The sequence below is a fragment of the Haliotis rubra genome, unplaced genomic scaffold, assembly GCF_003918875.1.
Source record: "Haliotis rubra isolate DU_JTF1 unplaced genomic scaffold, ASM391887v1 Scf38, whole genome shotgun sequence".
NCBI lineage: Eukaryota > Metazoa > Mollusca > Gastropoda > Lepetellida > Haliotidae > Haliotis > Haliotis rubra.
Genome location: NW_025767057.1, coordinates 1,842,268 through 1,862,500, shown reverse-complemented (window position 1 = coordinate 1,862,500; position 20,233 = coordinate 1,842,268). Strand labels below are relative to the sequence as shown.

The 20,233-nt window shown below is 40.2% G+C and overlaps 1 protein-coding gene across 1 annotated transcript; it reads right to left on the bottom strand.

Annotated features, from left to right (window-relative positions):
* Nucleotides 1-2,414: 2,414 nt before the first annotated feature.
* LOC124286331 (alpha-amylase-like) lies at nt 2,415-15,950 on the bottom strand. The gene is made up of 8 exons (XM_046722696.1): nt 15,819-15,950; nt 14,596-14,732; nt 12,043-12,194; nt 9,018-9,352; nt 8,319-8,508; nt 4,643-4,939; nt 3,333-3,688; nt 2,415-2,702 (listed from the first exon to the last, which is right to left on the bottom strand). Exons 1-8 carry the CDS (start codon nt 15,856-15,858, stop codon nt 2,665-2,667), a joined length of 1,545 nt encoding a protein of 514 aa, XP_046578652.1. The 5' UTR covers nt 15,859-15,950; the 3' UTR covers nt 2,415-2,664.
* Between the last annotated feature and the right edge of the window lie 4,283 nt (nt 15,951-20,233).

Genomic DNA, 20,233 nt, shown 5'->3' with positions numbered 1-20,233 from the left:
TGGGGTCCGGCTGGCAGCCTATCAACAACATGAGTCCAACCCGACATGGTGTAACGGAATACAGAGTTGAGAAACGACAGGAAACCGATCACCCAGTGGCGTTTGTAATGCACAGTCTATCGGCATGATACCATGATGGTCAACTACCTTCAGACACTATCTGTACCTCGGTGATCACTGGATTGTCTAGTCCAGACTCGAATATTTACAGACCGCCGCCATGTAGCTGGAATATTGCTGAGTGCGGCGTAAGAATAAACTCACTCATCTGTACCTCGGACAGCCTTCCTCTAGATGGCTAATCAGGAACTGGGTGTGAGACTGATATCATGACCTTAGTGGCGGCTGAGACTCCGTCTAACATTGGAGATGTAGCCAAACAAGATGCATATATCCCAAAATTCGAGTCCTTGACATAAAGACAATAATGGTCCTTGAAGGAAATGACACGCAGCACACGACTGGACCATTCAACAACGGCACTTTAATGCATTTCTACTTCAGTGTATTGTATTGTATTGAGAAATATTGTATTGCATTACACTTCATGTATCAGAAGCCATTTATATACTCTACAGCAGAAAAAAACACATTACATCACAATCACTGTTTCCATGGACGTGCTTCACTTTGGTTTTTGTACATGATGAATAGAATGCATACAATTTCAGAAGACAGACACATTGTCCATTGTGATGAAGAAATACCACAATACGTTTGCTATGTCTATCAAGTTATGTATTTACATACAGAAACCAATATGAACACATGTTCATGTTTTTGCGGCCAATTATGAAAACGTAAGACTTCAACTGTTTCCAATTACATGTTTCATTCCAAGGAAGTGAATGTAAGTGACATAACCATTTCCACAATTCTAAACTTGACATGTACATCTCAGATGTATTTTTGGTGTTCGCGAACAGGTGAGCGTATCCTCACCCGTGCCAAACACATGCAAAGGAATGTCAAGTCTTCACCTTAACAAACACGGGCACATGCATCTTGATATTAAGTATCTAAAGGGAGATATCAACAGCAAATACATGGATATCTTCGTCATTTAAAGGATCAGCTTTGACGACAAGTACAATATTTTTGTTTCAGTTTTGACATAAACATTTACATCATCTTCAAAGGCATTGACATATTCAGCTGCATCGTCACAGTCATTCAGGACATCAACATGTATTTGATTTTTGAAAGACATGTAAATACAAATATGCATGTAAAACACAAACTCTTTACCCAGTTATTCAGTTCACATTTAAAGATCGACGAGTGTCATCGATTGCTGCAGAGACATATACAAACATATAAACCCCTGTCAATACATGCACATGTCTGGTATTTGTTCGTGCACCCATTAACTCACGGTACAATGCTGTCCAATAGTTTGATGTTTTCCTACATTGTACAAACATACAATACGTTTCATACCATCAACACACTTTCTTTGATCTGTAAGCTTTCATCCCGTAGTATTGAACTTTCAGAAGAGATTTCATATAAGTATGGAAACGGCTTTTGTCGTTTCTATTTTCATAATCACATTAGCTTGAAACCCAGCCCACACAATCATAAAGAAAGGTTGGCTTGTTTATACATATGTTATCACTGAGAGAACATTATCTCCCCTAATCTTACTTATCCTTGCAAAATATCAGTTACACCATGTGAGATCATCCATGTGACGTTCTTAGAATTCACCTCGAAGGTTCTGCCAAAATCTGTTCTTGTCATACTGGATGTTCTGAAAAAAGCATATTTTGTACCAAACGCAAAAACTAGTTCAGCTTTCCTTTTCAGAGAAAACAGACAAAATTGATTGTCATGAAGCTGTTGGTTGTCAGTGAGTCCTGGATCTTATTGTGTAGGTTTCATTTTAGTTTTTTCTTTGATCAAGGTTCCGTGCATGTTGTGAAAATCCCACAGTCTTCAATTTCCTTTTTGAAAACCATTCTAATTTTCATCACCATTTTGCATTTGCAGACAACCGAGACAATTTTTTCTGGCGGTCACGTTTTGGATTGATATACACAATTGAATGAAATGTAACAGATGTGTAAGAATTTACAGATGTCGCACAATCACAGTATCCCATATTGCAAGATAACGATTTCTATTTTGGGGTTCAAAGTTGAACATGTGAATAAGCGTTTACTCCAATGTGTTTAACCCTAAGGACTTGGCAGATGCTACATTTGAGGAGACATGAAATGTTATAGTAGGCCTAGGCTGTATTTCTAGATCGGTGATCTGTCAGTTACTTTAGAATGATGTTCTTCTCCAGAAACATTGTGGGTATATATCCTGTCGATGATCGTTGAGCTTCGTGTGCATTATCTTTCTCAGGTTAACAGTTCTTATCCAGGAGATCTCATGATCATTTGCTTTAAACACAAGAAAATTCATTTCTAAAATGTAACGATTGTTTATTGTATTTGTACATTCAAGTCGTATAACAATAAATGTCTTGGTTTCAAGCTTCTTAAAATACATTCATTTGTCATGTTTCAATATATCAATGTAAAAGAAATTTGTGAGTTAGTATCATTGTAGTGTTTATTAATCACCTAAATCCTTCTGAACTGTTCTATTGATTAATACACATTATACCGTTGAGAGTTATTCTGGGAGACATTCATGCAGACTTGTCCTTGTTTAGCCACGACGGCGGATGGGAGATCCGACCTTTGCCCCTAGAAAAAAGCAAAACAAAACTTAATCGTTTAAGTAACACATCAAAGCTTAATGTGTTTTCAATCCAGAGAATGCCACTTCATTAATCAAAGCACGAGTTTAGCTCAGATAACCGCTGTTCAAAATATATATTTTGGAAACTTGATGAGCCAATTATTATGAATTCGTTTGTGCAATGTAACTGGATCCTCAAAGTTTGCCAGTCCCAAGTGTATACTTGTAGGTCCAACTACATGCATGCTCAGAGACGTGACTAAATGATGATCAGACGTATTCGCAGTTCAGTATTGTGAAGAGTAGGAGAAGAACAACAGCAGGAAACCCCACAAATAACAAACAAACACAAACAAAACAAAAAACAAAACAAAACAAAACACCTAACAACATACAAATAAAAACAACAAAACAACAAGTACAAACGAACCAATTATAAAAACACCCCAAATCAGCAAGGTCATTGGGTTGTCTGGCACAGGTTCTATTATGTAGAGACTGCCGTCTGAGTGCGTCTTCAAACAATAAACTCTCCATTATTCAGGATGATATTTATTGTAGGGAAATATCTGTGCAAACACAATACTACTCTACAATGTTTTTCAAACAGTAATGCGTTAATTGCAATTACTTACCAGCATGGATGGCCAGCATGGGGTCCTGGTCGGCGCCACTGATATGTATGGCAGCGTGTCCATTTGCATCAACATTCACTGTTTTGCCAGTACACTTTCCGTTAACAAGGTCACCGGAAATTACATCGCAATAGTCCCCAGACGGAAGTCCAGTGTTGAGTGTCTGTTGGAGATCGGCTCCATCGAGATTAAAAGCAATAAAGGCCTTGTTGCCTCTCGAGAATGCTATCTGATAGTCTGAACCAGACCACCAGTTAGTCAACCCTGAGAGACTAGCAACGTTCCTGAAGGCAACCATGTTGTACATCGGGCGCCATCGGTGCTCACAGGTCCATCCGTTGCCACAGCTCAGATCACTGGAATACAACAAAGAAGGAAACGTGAATGGAATCAATTTCCTAATGGTGCGTTTATTGGTTTGTGTGTGGCCAAAATAGGATAACGGGTTCCAGTCAACTTTCAAGACAGTAATAATTATATATTCTACCATGACTTCAGTAAATACTGGATTGCGATTGGTTAATTAAAGTCATTCAGAGGTATATAATCACGTTATATACCTCTCATTTTCCAACATAGTATGTATTTTTTAAACATCTTAATAATGGGGTTATGGTAGAATGGAGATAAACATACAGGGTTGGAAAATCAGAAGTATATAACGAAATAATAATGGCTCTACATTTTTTATTTAAAACCTCACGCTACGCGTTTGGTTTTCAATCAAATTTAGAGCTATTATAATTTTGTATCTCCTAATTATTGTTATTAAGTTGTAAGGGATGAAGAGAGCGGAATACTATCACCAAAACTTTTCAGGGAATAAAGTTATATGACACTTTACTGGATGCGTTGATATCATTAAAGAGTCAAGGATTAATAAAATTTATGATACTATGTTCAACTGTTTTCGAATCCATTTTTATCACGTGACATTTTGAGAACTGACGGTACAAATATACCAAAATATATATAAAATACAATAAACAAATGATACATAACTATAAAGAAGCGTCCATTGTCCATTCCGACATTGTCATGGGGTTATGTTTGATACTGGGATAGGATATACTGCCCCACTGGTGGAACCTTACAAACACATGTACAGTCGGGTTAAGCGTTCAGTAAAACCAAACCAAACCAATATAAAACACAGAAACTTGTAGTACAAGACCAAATAGGGAATTGCTTGACATTATTTTTGTAACTGATATGTTAAATTTGAAAAGGCCATTCACATGTCAATAAGGACATATGCATACAAAAATATTTGGCCAACACATGAAGCATTGATTTGGCAATAAACAAACCTTTTGATGGTCACCGGTTTGGTGCTCATGTCGTTGTTGTGAGGGGGTCCCTGATTAGTGTCAGTCAGTGAGAAGTCGTATGAGCTCATAATCTTGGGGAAGCCGTACGGATAGGCTAACATGAAGGCTGTCGCCAGCTTGTAAGCACGGGGCTCGAAGTGACTGAGGACGTCCCCGGGGGCGCCGTGATCTCCATGGTCCCTCTGGGTGTCCTGGGTGTCAATGAAGACGATTGTATCGTCAGATCTCATCATCCCTTTTCCCCAGTCGATCAACATCTTCATAGCCTTCTGTTTCCTGTCGATTAAACAATTGCACAATATAGCAATAAACATACGAACTACTGTTGGTTGGATTGAGCCATGACGAGGAAAACAATTGCACAATATAGCAGTGAACATACGAACTGGTGTTGGTTGGATTGAGCCATGACGAGGAAAACAATTGCACAATATAGCAATTAAACATACGAACTGGTGTTGGTTGGATTGAGCCATGACGAGGAAAACAATTACACAATATAGCAATAAACATACTAACTACTGTTGGTTGGATTGAGCCATGACGAGGAAAACAATTGCACAATATAGCAGTGAAGATACGAACTGAGTGTTGGTTGGATTGAACCATGACGATGAAAACAATTGCACAATATATCAGTTAACATACGAACTAGTGTTGGTTGGATTGAACCATGACGATGAAAACAATTGCACAATATATCAGTTAACATACGAACTAGTGTTACGAACTAGTGTTGGTTGGATTGAACCATGACGAGGAAAACAATTACACAAATATATCAGGGAAGAACATACGAACTAGTGTTGATTGGATTGAACCATGACGATGAAAACAATTGCAAAATATATCAGTTAACATACGAACTAGTGTTGGTTGGATTGAACCATGACGATGAAAATGAAAACAATTATCAGTTAACACAATATGATCAGTTAACATACGAACTAGTGTTGATTGGATTGAACCATGACGATGAAAACAATTGCACAATATATCAGTTAACATACGAACTAGTGTTGATTGGATTGAACCATGACGATGAAAACAATTGCACAATATATCAGTTAACATACGAACTAGTGTTGATTGGATTGAACCATGACGATGAAAACAATTACACAATATATCAGTTAACATACGAACTAGTGTTGATTGGATTGAACCATGACGATGAAAACAATTACACAATATATCAGTTAACATACGAACTAGTGTTGATTGGATTGAACCATGACGATGAAAACAATTACACAATATATCAGTTAACATACGAACTAGTGTTGATTGGATTGAACCATGACGATGAAAACAATTGCACAATATATCAGTTAACATACGAACTAGTGTTGATTGGATTGAACCATGACGATGAAAACAATTGCACAATATATCAGTTAACATACGAACTAGTGTTGATTGGATTGAACCATGACGATGAAAACAATTACATGAACATACGAATTGCATTGGATTGAACAATGACGATGAAAACAATTACACAATATATGAAGATACGAACTACGATTGGTTGGATTGAGCCATGACGATGAAAACAATTGCACAATATATATGTTAACATACGAACTAGTGTTGATTGGATTGAACCATGACGATGAAAACAATTGCACAATATTTAACATACGAACTAGTGTTGATTGGATTGAACCATGACGATGAAAACAATTACACAATATATGAAGATACGAACTACGATTGGTTGGATTGAACCATGACGATGAAAACAATTGCACAATATATCAGTTAACATACGAACTAGTGTTGATTGGATTGAACAATGACGATGAAAACAATTGCACGATGAAAAACAATTGCCATACGAAAAACAATATATATCAGTTAACATACGAACTAGTGTTGATTGGATTGAACCATGACGATGAAAACAATTACACAATATATGAAGATACGAACTACGATTGGTTGGATTGAACCATGACGAGACAAAATTACACCAACTATGAAGATACGAACTACGATGTTCCCATGACGAGACAAAATTACTCTAAATCAAGATGTCAATGTTCCTGTTTGCTCAAATATAAATCAGAGACAATATCTGATTTTCACTAATGAAACATATCGATGTTACAAAAAAGGGGGTGTTCCATTTTGTGGTGATATCATTTAGGAACCAATTTGTATGATTGTACATAGAACTAGAATATAATTATTCCATTCACAACGTATTGTGACTTTCGTGCAAAAAGCTTTTATGATGTGAACGTGAACATGGTCGGGGTATAATTCGAATTTACAGTGTGTTGATACACATTGCAGTGTCACGCAAGGAACGGCTACATGAGGTCACACTGTCTTTCAAGTTGGAAATAAGCTTCACGGAGCTACAGGTGTTAAAGTGAGTGGACAGTCAATCATCTACACACATAAAATCTGCATACCCGACGTCAGAGTGTTATCCCACGATTGACGGAACGTAACGTCACTGAACAACGCCGTTGCAGCGGCCGCGCTGGACCAATCGTCTTTGAGCAAACATAATGTTTTCGGGAAAACGAGAGTTTACTTTGAACTAACTTGACAGGCACAACGGAGTGTGGTACAGTCGGGATGAGGTTTTTCATGCCGTAAACGACAGACCGATCGTTTTGGGCCCGGTAATCATGTGGGGTGGGTTCACTGTGAGTGACAGAACACCTTTACATGATATTCACGGATGTGTCAAAGGCAGTACTGCAGTGACAACATCCTGGAGGCAAAATGGACGTGGTTTTGTATTTCAAAGCACGCACCTCTCGTGTGTTCATGAGTTAATGTTAATGAATCCGCCCAGAGGGAGAACCTGACGAGTTTGTTATGGGCAGCACTCAGTCAAGATTTGACACCTGTCTGAAATATCCTTGTCACTGTCAACAACCACCAGCCACTCTGAACGGACTTATCCCTGTCACTGATAGACGGCAGTTCCTTCGACTCAAACAACATCTGGCACATCTTCTGTGTGGCTGTGGTACATGGTCTCATGGTCTCTGTGCGGCCATGCTTGAAGGCAGGAGGAATGGGATGGAACGAACCAAGCTGGCATTGGACGTTTGACAAGGAGCATCCGGGATTGCCTTGAGAATAAAGGCGGATCCACGCGATATGAGTCTTCCTGGTAAATGAGGTGATGGACAATAGGGCCAATCAATGACGTTCGGGTCTAATGCAAATCTCAGTCAGGTGTCCTTTTTAAACTGTTTATCTCATTAAAAGTATAAAATATCTTGAGCACAGGGCCGTTGATCAAAGTCCACCAGTAAAGAATTGTCCAAACATCTCTGGCCCGTTTCATAAACCGATCGTAGCGCTACGACAATCCCAAGTCCTAGGCTTAGGCTTATGACAGTCGTAGAGCTACGATCGCTTCGTGAGACGAGCCTCAGGACCTCACGATTGGGGGTTCCAAGTTGTCTTCAGCATGACGTCATGGGTAGCTTTGTAGTGGCCGTTAGTATCATCTGCTTCCGGTAGAAAGGGATACACCTGGAGTCATGACATTTGTTCACTCATATAACGTTTATCACTGCATTGCCTTTTACGCCCAATAGAATATGTTTCGGTAGGTACTCCAGCCTGATGATTCTCTGCCATTGACGATACATATATAAACATAATCATTGCACATTGTTACCTGAAGAACTTAGTGAGCTCGGCTCCATAGATGAAGTTCGTGACTCTTCCGCTACTAAGATACTGGTCGCCCGTGATTGGTTCAGCAATTCCCGTGTCTATTACTTCTTGGAATACGAAGGGCCTCTTGTTGTGACCAAATGTCTCCGACGGAAGGTTGTTCACTTGGTCCATAATAGCTACAATGTCTCCTGGAACGAACGTCCATTACCTTTATCATTTTAGATATGATTATATATCGTGTCCACTTCATCATATAGGCTCATTACCTTCATCATTTTAGATATGATTATATATCGTGTCCACTTTATCATATAGGTTCATTACCTTCATCATTTTAGATATGATTATATATCGTGTCCACTTTATCATATAGGTTCATTACCTTCATCATTTTAGATATGATTATATATCGTGTCCACTTTATCATATAGGCTCATTACCTTCATCATTTTAGATATGATTATATATCGTGTCCACTTTATCATATAGGCTCATTACCTTCATAATTTGAGATATGATCATATATCGTGTCCACTTTATCATATAGGCTCATTTAGCGTTGTATCAGTTCCATTGCATTACATCGATATAAACATTTGAGGTTGTAGAAACTTTCCTTTGCGATGGATGTGTAACTTGGAAATGTATTAATTCAACATATAGAAAACAGGGACACGGATCCCATATCTGAACAAACCTGGCCACATGTGCTTGGCAGCATCCAGCCTGAATCCGGCGATACCCATGTCCACCAGGTTGTTCAGGTAGGCAATAACCTTGTCTCTGACGGAGGTCTTGTCCAGCTTCAGATCTACCAGACCAAGCAGTCTGCAGTTCCGTACCTCCCCAACATTGTGGAAGTCGTGGATGTTCAAGTCTGCGCTGTGGCAAGTTGAGCCGTCGTTGAAGTCGGAGGGGCCAAATGGCACGCCAGGAAATTGAAGCCCACTCCCGTTGTACATGCTGCCAGCAGTTCCATAGCCAGAACTACTCGAGCTAGCCATGTGGTTGATCACCGAGTCACCGTATATTCTGTAAATAATAGTTGCAAAACCATTTCCATATTCACTAAAGCAGAGTCGATCGTACAATTCTGAGTATGTCCTGAACTTGTGTTTATGAATCACAATCCAATAGTCATGATACCAGGTGTCCTGTCCACCCTTGACACCTGTCACAAACACACGCAAAGGCTAGCAAATCGTCCTCCTGAAAACACCACCACAACGAGTGGTATCTGGCTGTGTGGATCATTTTCTCAACATACTGAGGGTTTGTGACATTTCAAATGACCGGGGACAAAGAAGCACCTAGATAAAACATCACAACAGTTCGTGTGCAGTTAAAAGCGTCTAAAATAGTTTCGCAGTTAACGTAAGTCCTTTGTGATATTAATACCACATGAAGTACGTACTGGAATACTGAGCCGCAGATACCTCACCAGCGTATATCACATTTTTTCAAATCCAAGTCAGCATAAACAATGATTTCTGACACAAAAATTAACATGAACCTCTCTGAACGTCATCCCAGTTGTAGTCAGGTGTAAAAACAACACGTTTTGGCTGAGATGATAGAAACATAGAAACGTGACATTTTCTCCAACATCTTCTCATTTCATCATTCCCTGCTTAGTAATTGTTCCTCCAGCATCTCTATGATTCTTAGTGGTGAAGTACACAGACTCTCAGCGGGAATTGAAGGATACAGTTTGAATGAGTGAGGTTAGTTTGACGCCGCACTTAGCAGTATTCCAGCTATATGGCGTTGCTCTGTAAATAATCGAGTCTGCACCAGACAATCCAGTGATCAGCCGTATGAGCTTCGATCTACGCAATTGGGATACGATGACATGCGTCAACCAGGTCAGCGAGCCTGACCACCCGATCCCGTTAGTCGACTTTTACGATAAGCATGGGTTGCTGAATTTCTAACCCGGATCTTCACGGGTTTAAGTATACAGATTACGCGGAGTTACTGAATTATACAGAATCTGTGTGGGTTATTATACCTCTCCTTGGGACTATCGCCCCAGTAACATTAGTGCATCAGGCTCACTCACTCACTCACTCACACTAACTACCCACCCACTCAGTCATTCCTAGCATAAAGGGTTACAGTTATGCGGCATTCTATTGTAAGCAATTCCTAATCCTGTCTGGTCACCAGTGACTCCAACCTTCTTGCAACAGGCCTCACTCACTCACTCACTCACTCACTCACTCACTCACTCAGTCATTCCTAGCATACCATTACATCCATATGACACTTTTCTTTAACCAATCCCTGTGTGGTTGACAGTGAAGCTCACCTGACTCCACCCTTGTTGCACCTGGCTGAATCACTAACTTATTCATCAATGTGTGTGACAGTCTTCTTTAACCAGTCACTGATCCTCTGTGTTAATGTGTGAAGCTCACCTGACTCCAACCTTGTTGCACCTGGCTGAATCACTAACTTATTCATCCATGTGTGTGACAGTCTTCTTTAACCAATCACTGATCCTCTGTGTTAATGTGTGAAGCTCACCTGACTCCAACCTTGTTGCACCTGGCTGAATCACTAACTTATTCATCCATGTGTGTGACAGTCTTCTTTAACCAATCACTGATCCTCTGTGTTAATGTGTGAAGCTCACCTGACTCCAACCTTGTTGCACCTGGCTGAATCACTAACTTATTTTTCCATGTGCGTGACATTCTTCTTTAACCAATCACTGATCCTCTGTGTTAATGAGTGAAGCTTACCTGACTCCAACCTTGTTGCACCTGGCTAAATCACTAACTTATTTTTCCATGTGTGTGACATTCTTCTTTAACCAATCGCCGATCCTCTGTGTTAATGAGTGAAGCTCACCTGACTCGAACCTTGTTGCACCTGGCTGAATCACTAACTTATTTTTCCATGTGTGTGACATTCTTCTTTAACCAATCACTGATCCTCTGTGTTAATGAGTGAAGCTTACCTGACTCAACCTTGTTGCACCTGGCTAAATCACTAACTTATTTTTCCATGTGTGTGACATTCTTCTTTAACCAATCGCCGATCCTCTGTGTTAATGAGTGAAGCTCACCTGACTCGAACCTTGTTGCACCTGGCTAAATCACTAACTTATTTTTCCATGTGTGTGACATTCTTCTTTAACCAATCACTGATCCTCTGTGTTAATGAGTGAAGCTTACCTGACTCCAACCTTGTTGCACCTGGCTAAATCACTAACTTATTTTTCCATGTGTGTGACATTCTTCTTTAACCAATCGCCGATCCTCTGTGTTAATGAGTGAAGCTCACCTGACTCGAACCTTGTTGCACCTGGCTGAATCACTAACTTATTTTTCCATGTGTGTGACATTCTTCTTTAACCAATCACTGATCCTCTGTGTTAATGAGTGAAGCTTACCTGACTCCAACCTTGTTGCACCTGGCTGAATCACTAACTTATTTTTCCATGTGTGTGACATTCTTCTTTAACCAATCGCCGATCCTCTGTGTTAATGAGTGAAGCTTACCTGACTCGAACCTTGTTGCACCTGGCTGAATCACTAACTTATTTTTCCATGTGTGTGACAATCTTCTTAACTCGCCGATCCTCTGTGTTAATGAGTGAAGCTCACCTGACTGAACCTTGTTGCACCTGGCTGAATCACTAACTTATTCATCCATGTGTGTGACATTCTTCTTTAACCAATCACTGATCCTCTGTGTTAATGAGTGAAGCTCACCTGACTCCAACCTTGTTGCACCTGGCCACCATGTCCTTCAGTTCCTGCTCGGTACCGCTCCTCGTCTGCAGTTTGAAGCTGACAGGCTGGTACCGCTCCCACCATGGCCGATTGGGGTTCGTGACGATCCGATTTTCATGAGGAGGAGAGATCTGTTATACCATGATCATCTGTTATACCATGATGGCTTATAAATAATGGAATAAACAAGGCAAACCAATATCGCCGACAGCACAAAGACACAAGGGTGCAAAAATATTAAAATCCTCGGGAAGGGTGTTAACATGGGGGCGACCTTGACAGGCGTTGGAATGTACAATGGTTTCATGAAAACATAAACAGCTTGGCTGTAGCTGTTTGGGAATGTTTAAGCATTTCAGGAATATTATGAATTCAGGATGAATTAATAGTTCTAACACACGTTGCACTGTTTCTGCTACCAAATGTCGATGATTATCATGTATTAATAGTTAAGATCAAAACATAAACATAAAGATATCGAGTTATTCATGTAACAATTGGAGATTCCTTAGAGTGTTGATATCAAATACAGCCGGTAAAGTTGCAGCTAGTATGACGTCAATCTTATTGAAATCAGTGTTCGGTGTTCCTACCCCTAACAACGATCGGAGGACATGCAGTCATGTGACAACGACCTTTCTGATCAAATTTTCATATCATCAGAATAATCATCCTTAAGTCATATGTTCATCTCCTCATCGGTCGAGGTCGTAATATAACACCTATAAAGGCAACCTTTTAAATTTATGTTTCTCATCGCCCCACCGACTCTAATTTGGCTGCCGACCCAAATGATGGGATGAAGGTTGGATATACAGGACAAATGAAAATTCACAAGAAGGCTAAGCACTAGGTATAAATATTTATATCATATATTCACCATCATATACTAATGCCAATAATGGTTGTCACCCCCTTAAATTTTTTTAATTGGAGAGGGGGTGTGGGGTGGGGTTGTGAGGTGTGTGTGGGGTTGGGATGGGGAGTGGGGTGACAACCATTATTGGCATGAGTACATATTAAAAAGTAACGAAACATTTTAATGACCGATGTGTCTAACTTTGTGACAGTAACAATTGATTTAATCTATTTTGAGGTTCTCTGCTGCTTTTGCTTGAAGTCCAGTCTGTGTTAAGGATGTAAAATCTGCATAGCTGTCCAAAACATGATGTTGCTGCATGTATATTTTAATTCCTGACTAACAAAGTAAACAGAAAAGGTGTTTTCTTGTTTCCAGATGCGGATTTCCCATAGCCACCCCCAAAAAGGCCAAATAAATGAGATTTATTTTATCTGATGTAGATTTGAACAAATCAAGATTTCTCATTCTAATTTTTATTATTTTAAACCGACCGACTCAACTTTAGATCATGGCGACTGTGTGAATCACTTGAAAAACATAATAGATTGCTTTCCTAAATGTAAATCCTCAGTAAACATTTCCTAAATCATAGAAAGTCCTGTTGTCGAGTTCATTGTAAGTGAAACTGCCAAACGTATGTGTCTATCTTACAGAGCACCTTAGATCTACCATAATTACTGATATGTAATCAAGAGACAACATCATGTCACACCATGTCATATAAATCACGATAAGTTTCACTTGACCCCGCCCCATGCAATTATAAGCTCATTTGGGAGCTTGTTAGTTGATCATATATCTTTCGGAACGATTTTATTAAGTTCATATCCATGATTGGACAAATGCCTCTTGTTTTAGACAATCCAAGCAAATATTGAATACAACCCTTTACACATCCATAATAAATCTCTGCTGAAAGCAGTGTCTGTTGTCCGATTCCGACTATATCATGACCATTGTTTATGAACCATTATCAAATAGCGATGCTGCCAGGTGAACGTAAAAGGTCGGTGGGCAAGGGTATTTCTTGCTGATGAATGACGATAAGCTTTTGAGGAAGACCACCTGCTGTCTCTCCTTGAAGCGAAGGAGACGTAGGCGATGTTGGAGGGAATGTTATCGTTGATGTTATGGGAGATGTACATAATGAGATGGAATGTCCTGGCCGGAGTTATCACGGAGTAATCATGGTAACATCATGTGATAAGAAGCGTACTGATGACTCTTTAAGGACATCAAGGATATTGGCAGATTGAGAAGACTTGATGTTGAAAGACACATGATATCAGGTTAAACGTCCACATGAGAGGAACTCAAAACATGTTTTGGCGAACTGAATCAGATGTTTTGTGAGTTCGTTGTCCTGATAGTGTGTGGAAAACTACATTTCCACAACAAAGTACTGTACTATTTCGATGAAACCTCAAAACAAAGGCAAGGTAACATAGCCGAGTTGAGTAGCACTGGTATGACACGCCAAATGGATGATGGCGGTTTTGCTACACCTACCAGAACCTTCAGACACACGTACAATCTTGCTTGGATGACAGTTTACATGATAGGTCAACGACCATTGTCGCATTAATCAAATACTTTACATTATGCGCAAAAGTGATATCAACAATCAAATAACATACTCGAGTTGAAAGTTCTTATACGTAAACTGATACCTGAACACCACAGAACCCGTATGGTCCAAGGAACCTCTCACACTCGTCAGCAATGTCCGCCCAACGCCACTCGAACAGGTGCGTGATGGCTGTCCGTCCCTCCACACAGTTAGGGTTACTGTACATGGACCCTAGAGCTGCAGAGATGAAAAAGATCTAACAGTATTACAATAAAGAACAGTAGAACAGGTGCGTGATGGCGGTCCGTCCCTCCACACAGTTAGGGTTACTGTACATGGACCCAAGAGCTGAAGAGATGAAAACGATCTAGCAGTGTTACAATAAAGAACAGTAGAACAGGTGCGTGATGGCGGTCCGTCCCTCCATACAGTTAGGGTTACTGTACATGGACCCAAGAGCTGAAGAGATGAAAACGATCTAGTAGTGTTACAATAAAGAACAGTAGAACAGATGCGTGATGGCGGTCCGTCCCTCCACACAGTTAAGGTTACTGTACATGGACCCAAGAGCTGCAGAGATGAAAACGATCTAGCAGTGTTACAATAAAGAACAGTAGAACAGGTGCGTGATGGCGGTCCGTCCCTCTACACAGTTCGGGTTACTGTACATGGACCCAAGAGCTGAAGAGATGAAAACGATCTTACAGTGTTACAATAAAGAACAGTAGAACAGGTGCGTGATGGCGGTCCGTCCCTCCACACAGTTACTGTACATTATGGATCCAAGAGCTGCAGAGATGAAAACGACCTAACAGCATTACAATAAAGAACACTCGAACAGATCACAGTATCTGGTTTTGTATCATTTTGTATTTCCATTGAAAAACTAAAACACCCCATCCCTCCCCCAAAAAAACAACAACAACAACAACAACAACAAATTTGAAAAATAAAAGAAATAAATGCAAATAAATATGAAAACATACGTGCAGCTGTTTTTTGTTTGTGCTTATCATTAGGTGAGAAATGTGCCAAGGTAGGATGAATTACGATCAGCCAGCATAACCTGACACGTTCATTTGTACCTAAGTTGCTTTTCAAGTCTGTTACACAACACTGCGATAGCCCTGATGTCATAAATGAGGTCGTACAGTACATGGCAAATGCCCAGGTGTTTCCAGATGTGTGGCGCATTTTTAAATGCTGTGAAATGCGATTAGTGACATAAGTCTGGTGCAAATTATTGTACTTAATTTCAGCTTGAGTAAAAAACGTTAACATAACATTATAAATCTTCTTGTGTCTGTGTGGAAAATCACTCACCCGTCGGCAAGATGAACGCTAAAAACCACATTGGAGCCATGCCAGCAGGTACTAGCTTCTTAGATAGTGTAACTGCCTTATATAGATAGCTATCTGTGCCATACTTGTACAGACAGTAAGGGTCGTGTCCTTCACCACTGTACATGTTGAATACCAACGAACTTCAGGCATGACTCAACCTAAATTCCTTTTTTTTTTTCCAAATGATAAATTTGTGAAGCAGACAGATTGTACCCTTTATGCTCTATACTTCCACTCTGCGACACCTTTCCTCTACACTCCCACACTGCGACACCTTTGCTCTACACTCCCACACTACGACACCTACACTTCGACACTGTGACACCTTTCCTCTACACTCCCACACTGCGACACCTTTGTGCTTTGTACGTCCAAACTACGACCCCTTTGAACTCAATACTTTTATGGACACTACGACACAATTGTACAGTTTACGTCTACACTACGATACTTCCAGACACTATGCATCTACACGACGAAACATTTGAACACTCTACGTCTACACTACGACACAATTGTACAGTTTACGTCTTCACTACGACACAATTGTACAGTTTACGTCTACACTACGATACTTCCAGACACCATGCATCTACACGACGAAAGCTTGGAACACTATAGTCTACACTACTACACAATTGTACAGTTTACGTCTACACTACGACACAATTGTACGCTCTACGTCTACACTACGATACAATTGTACGCTCTACGTCTACAATACGACACAATTGTACACTTTACGTCTACACTAAGACATCATTGTACAGTTTAAATCTACACTACGACACAATTGTACATTTTACGTCTACACTAAGACATAATTGTACAGTTTACGTCTACACTACGATACTTCCAGACACTATGCATCTACACGACGAAACATTTGAACACTCTACGTCTACACTACGACACAATTGTACAGTCTACGTCTTCACTACGACACAATTGTACACTCTACGTCTACTTTACGACACCTCCCGACACTATACATCAACACGACGGTGTAGTTAACCCACACCTCACGACTTTAAACTCAACTGACTCGTCACAGAGAACATGCAAATGTTCTTGATACATAAATATAGTACATTTCACTGTCTTCTCATCCATTTCGCATAACCTTTTCAGAAGGTCGTAAAGGTGCATCTCTTGGTAGTAATCAATGTATGGCATTATCGTGAAAAGTAGTGCTTATCGAATGTAATGCTCTATGAGCACATTGATATGATCTATCAACCTCGTGTAGTCGGGCCACAAATTGGGTTCCTCTATATCGACTGTGCTGTAATGTATCAAAACTGATCGATCGCTAAACCATAATTAGGTTTTAATGATGAATCTATATATTGTAATGAATATTGTATGAGTTGGTACGGTAATATAAGGATTCATGACCGCAGTCTTTGTGTGGAATTGGCTTGACAAAGAAATGCTAGGGACGATGGGACGGCCTTATTTCCGACTAGAACATACTAATTATGACATTGTGTTTCTTGTGGTACGTGTATCCAATCACGTGATGAAGCAGAGAAACAGATGATTGTACCCACTGCTATGACAGACAGTGTGTAATCAGGTTGTTGGCCCTGCTTTGAGATTGGAGAATTGTCACTCTACACTGTCGTGAAGGGGGATTGGTCACGGGTGTGTAAACAATTGTCATAAGTGTACTTAAAATGTGGGTTAGTGTGTATTACTAAGTACATTATATATACTGGACAAAATAAGTTAGGGATATTTGTATTTTTATGATTGATCTTTTATCAGAGTGTCAATGAATAAATAGATCATTATTCATAATTTCAAGAATTTACATTATATCTCTAACTATTTTGTCCAGTATGTTTGCCATGGGTATATTTTATCTTCGGACATTTCAATCACTTAGTGCCTTGTCTGGATCAGACATGTCAATGTCGTAGTGCCTTGGCTGTGCCAGACATGTCAATGACGTACTAACTTGGTTGTGCCAGACATGACAATGACGTACTACCTTTGCTGTGCCTGACGTGCTACCTTGGCTGTGCCAGACATGTCAATGACGTACTACCTTGGTTGCGGAAGACATGTCAATGACGTACTACCTTGGTTGCGGAAGGTATGTCAATGACGTACTACCTTGGTTGTGCCAGACATGTCAATGACGTACTACCTTGGTTGTGCCTGACGTACTACCTTGGCTGTGCCAGACATGTCAATGACGTACTACCTTGGTTGAGGAAGACATGTCAATGACGTACTACCTTGGTTGCGGAAGGTATGTCAATGACGTACTAACCTTGGCTGTGCCAGGCATGTCAATGACGTACTACCTTGGTTGTGCCTGACGTACTACCTTGGCTGTGCCAGACATGTCAATGACGTACTACCTTGGTTGCGGAAGACATGTCAATGACGTACTACCTTGGTTGCGGAAGGTATTTCAATGACGTACTACCTTGGTTGTGCCAGACATGTCAATGACGTACTACCTTGGCTGTGCCAGGCATGTCAATGACGTACTACCTTGGCTGTGCCAGACATGTCAATGACGTACTACCTTGGTTGTCCCAGACATGTCAATGACGTACTACCTTGGCTGTGCCAGGCATGTCAATGACGTACTACCTTGGTTGTGCCTTGACCGTATCAGATTGTTCCACAATCTCGTGTCCTCTTCCAGTCATTGCCTAGACATTGCAATACGTGCCAAGATGCTTTGTGGCAATGGGGACAATCATCGTAACTGGTGTCAGCAGACAATGCAGTTGGTTCTGAATGAGAGGAGTTACCAGCCCTTGTGAGCATTGCCCCTTTTAGTGTGTGTGAGCGGGTGAGTGAGTGAGAGAGTGAGAATTGCGACAACTGATTGATTGAATGTTTTAGTGGTTGACTTGTAAATTTGTTGCTTGTGTGGTGGAATGAATTGTTATGCGGTTGACAAGCTGAGTGAGTGACACTTCATAAGAAAATATAGGGTGTTTCTACTGAATCTACCAATCGGTATATTCTCACCCAGTGTATTTATGTAAACGTGTATATGGGCTGATGATGGCCTTTGATACAATAAAACATCTTTGACTTTGACTTGACATTGACATAATTTCCGTAAACCCGATTATCTCAAGCCACCCACCACTTAAACAGTTGGTTCATTGTGGTATTTATGTCCTGAAAATAAATAGAACTGTCGTAACCGACATTGAAATATCTCAGACTGAAAGCAGAAACGCAGCCCATGGTCAGCTGTGTCCACTGGAAAGTCCACTGTGAATGGGGGCCTCCTCGATTGACCAGTCACGTCTCCCTTTGTACAGTGATATATTACTGAATGGAATTTAATACGCTGGATAATCGAGTTTACGTTTGCAAGTAATTGAACACCATCGCTTCTGAAATATTATGTGGTTAATCAATCCAGCACTTTATTTCCGTGACAAAGGGACAATATCTCGATCACTATAATTTGACAGGGTGTTTGTTTGTTGTCAGTGATATTCCAGATATATGTCGGCGGCCTGTAAATAATCCAGTCTCTACAAGATTATCCAATGAATGACGAACCACGATGTTGGGGTACGACGACATGTATGAACACAAACTCTGAAGCTCGACACCCGTACCCTTTGTATACCTGTTTAATCAAAGTGACCGTGAATCGATGTAATTTCTTCAAGCTGTTACAAGTGTACAATATGCACATTATTGATAACACAATAACGTGTTCGACATTAACATACACAAATGGACATATGGCGTTAGTGAGGTCAAGCCATTTCACCTGGGAGACATCGCTCGTGTGAAACTGCATCACCATGCTTTGTAGATCGGTTACCGTGACGTCACAATAAAGTGACATGAATGATGTACTTGCTTCTGAAGGTTGTTGGCTGATTGTTTTACTTTGGGGTTACAGGATAATCCAAACTTGTGTTTCCTTAATTTTTTTTAGTTTGCGTGCTTTTCGTTTGACGCCGCATTCATCGATACTGAAGCCATATGTCTGTAAATAATGAGACAATCCAGACATTGACATCATGAGCATCGATCTGCACAACTGTGATACGAATGACATACAATCAACCAAGTCACCCGATCTTGTCATTTGCCTCTCGCGAGAGGGATGATTTGCTGAAGACTAATCCTAACACGCATCGGCATAAATACCATTCTTGTTTGTGAACTTTTCTAATCAAAGAAACCGTGAAATTAAATGATTTTCTCCAAGCTGCAACAAATATAGAAAATGTACATAACTGATGATAGATTTAAAATGATTTTGGAGTAAAACTGGTCTCCGAAGAGGATACCGCTGGGCTGAGATCAAGCGATCCGCCCTTGTAGAGATGCTGCAGTGGATGTTGCATCACAATGCATTGTAGGCCATTCTGGTTACATCGGTTACTGTGACG

What these genes read in the sequence shown, in the direction of transcription:
- LOC124286331 (XM_046722696.1), bottom strand. Translation starts at nt 15,858, where the DNA reads ATGGCTCCAATGTGGTTTTTAGCGTTCATCTTGCCGACGG. An exon ending in TGCCAAGCACATGTGGCCAG is followed by an intron (nt 8,509 to 9,017) that starts GTTTGTTCAGAT and finishes CGTTCGTTCCAG; the next exon opens with GAGACATTGTAGCTATTATG. An exon ending in CATGCTGGCCATCCATGCTG is followed by an intron (nt 2,703 to 3,332) that starts GTAAGTAATTGC and finishes GCTTTTTTCTAG; the next exon opens with GGGCAAAGGTCGGATCTCCC.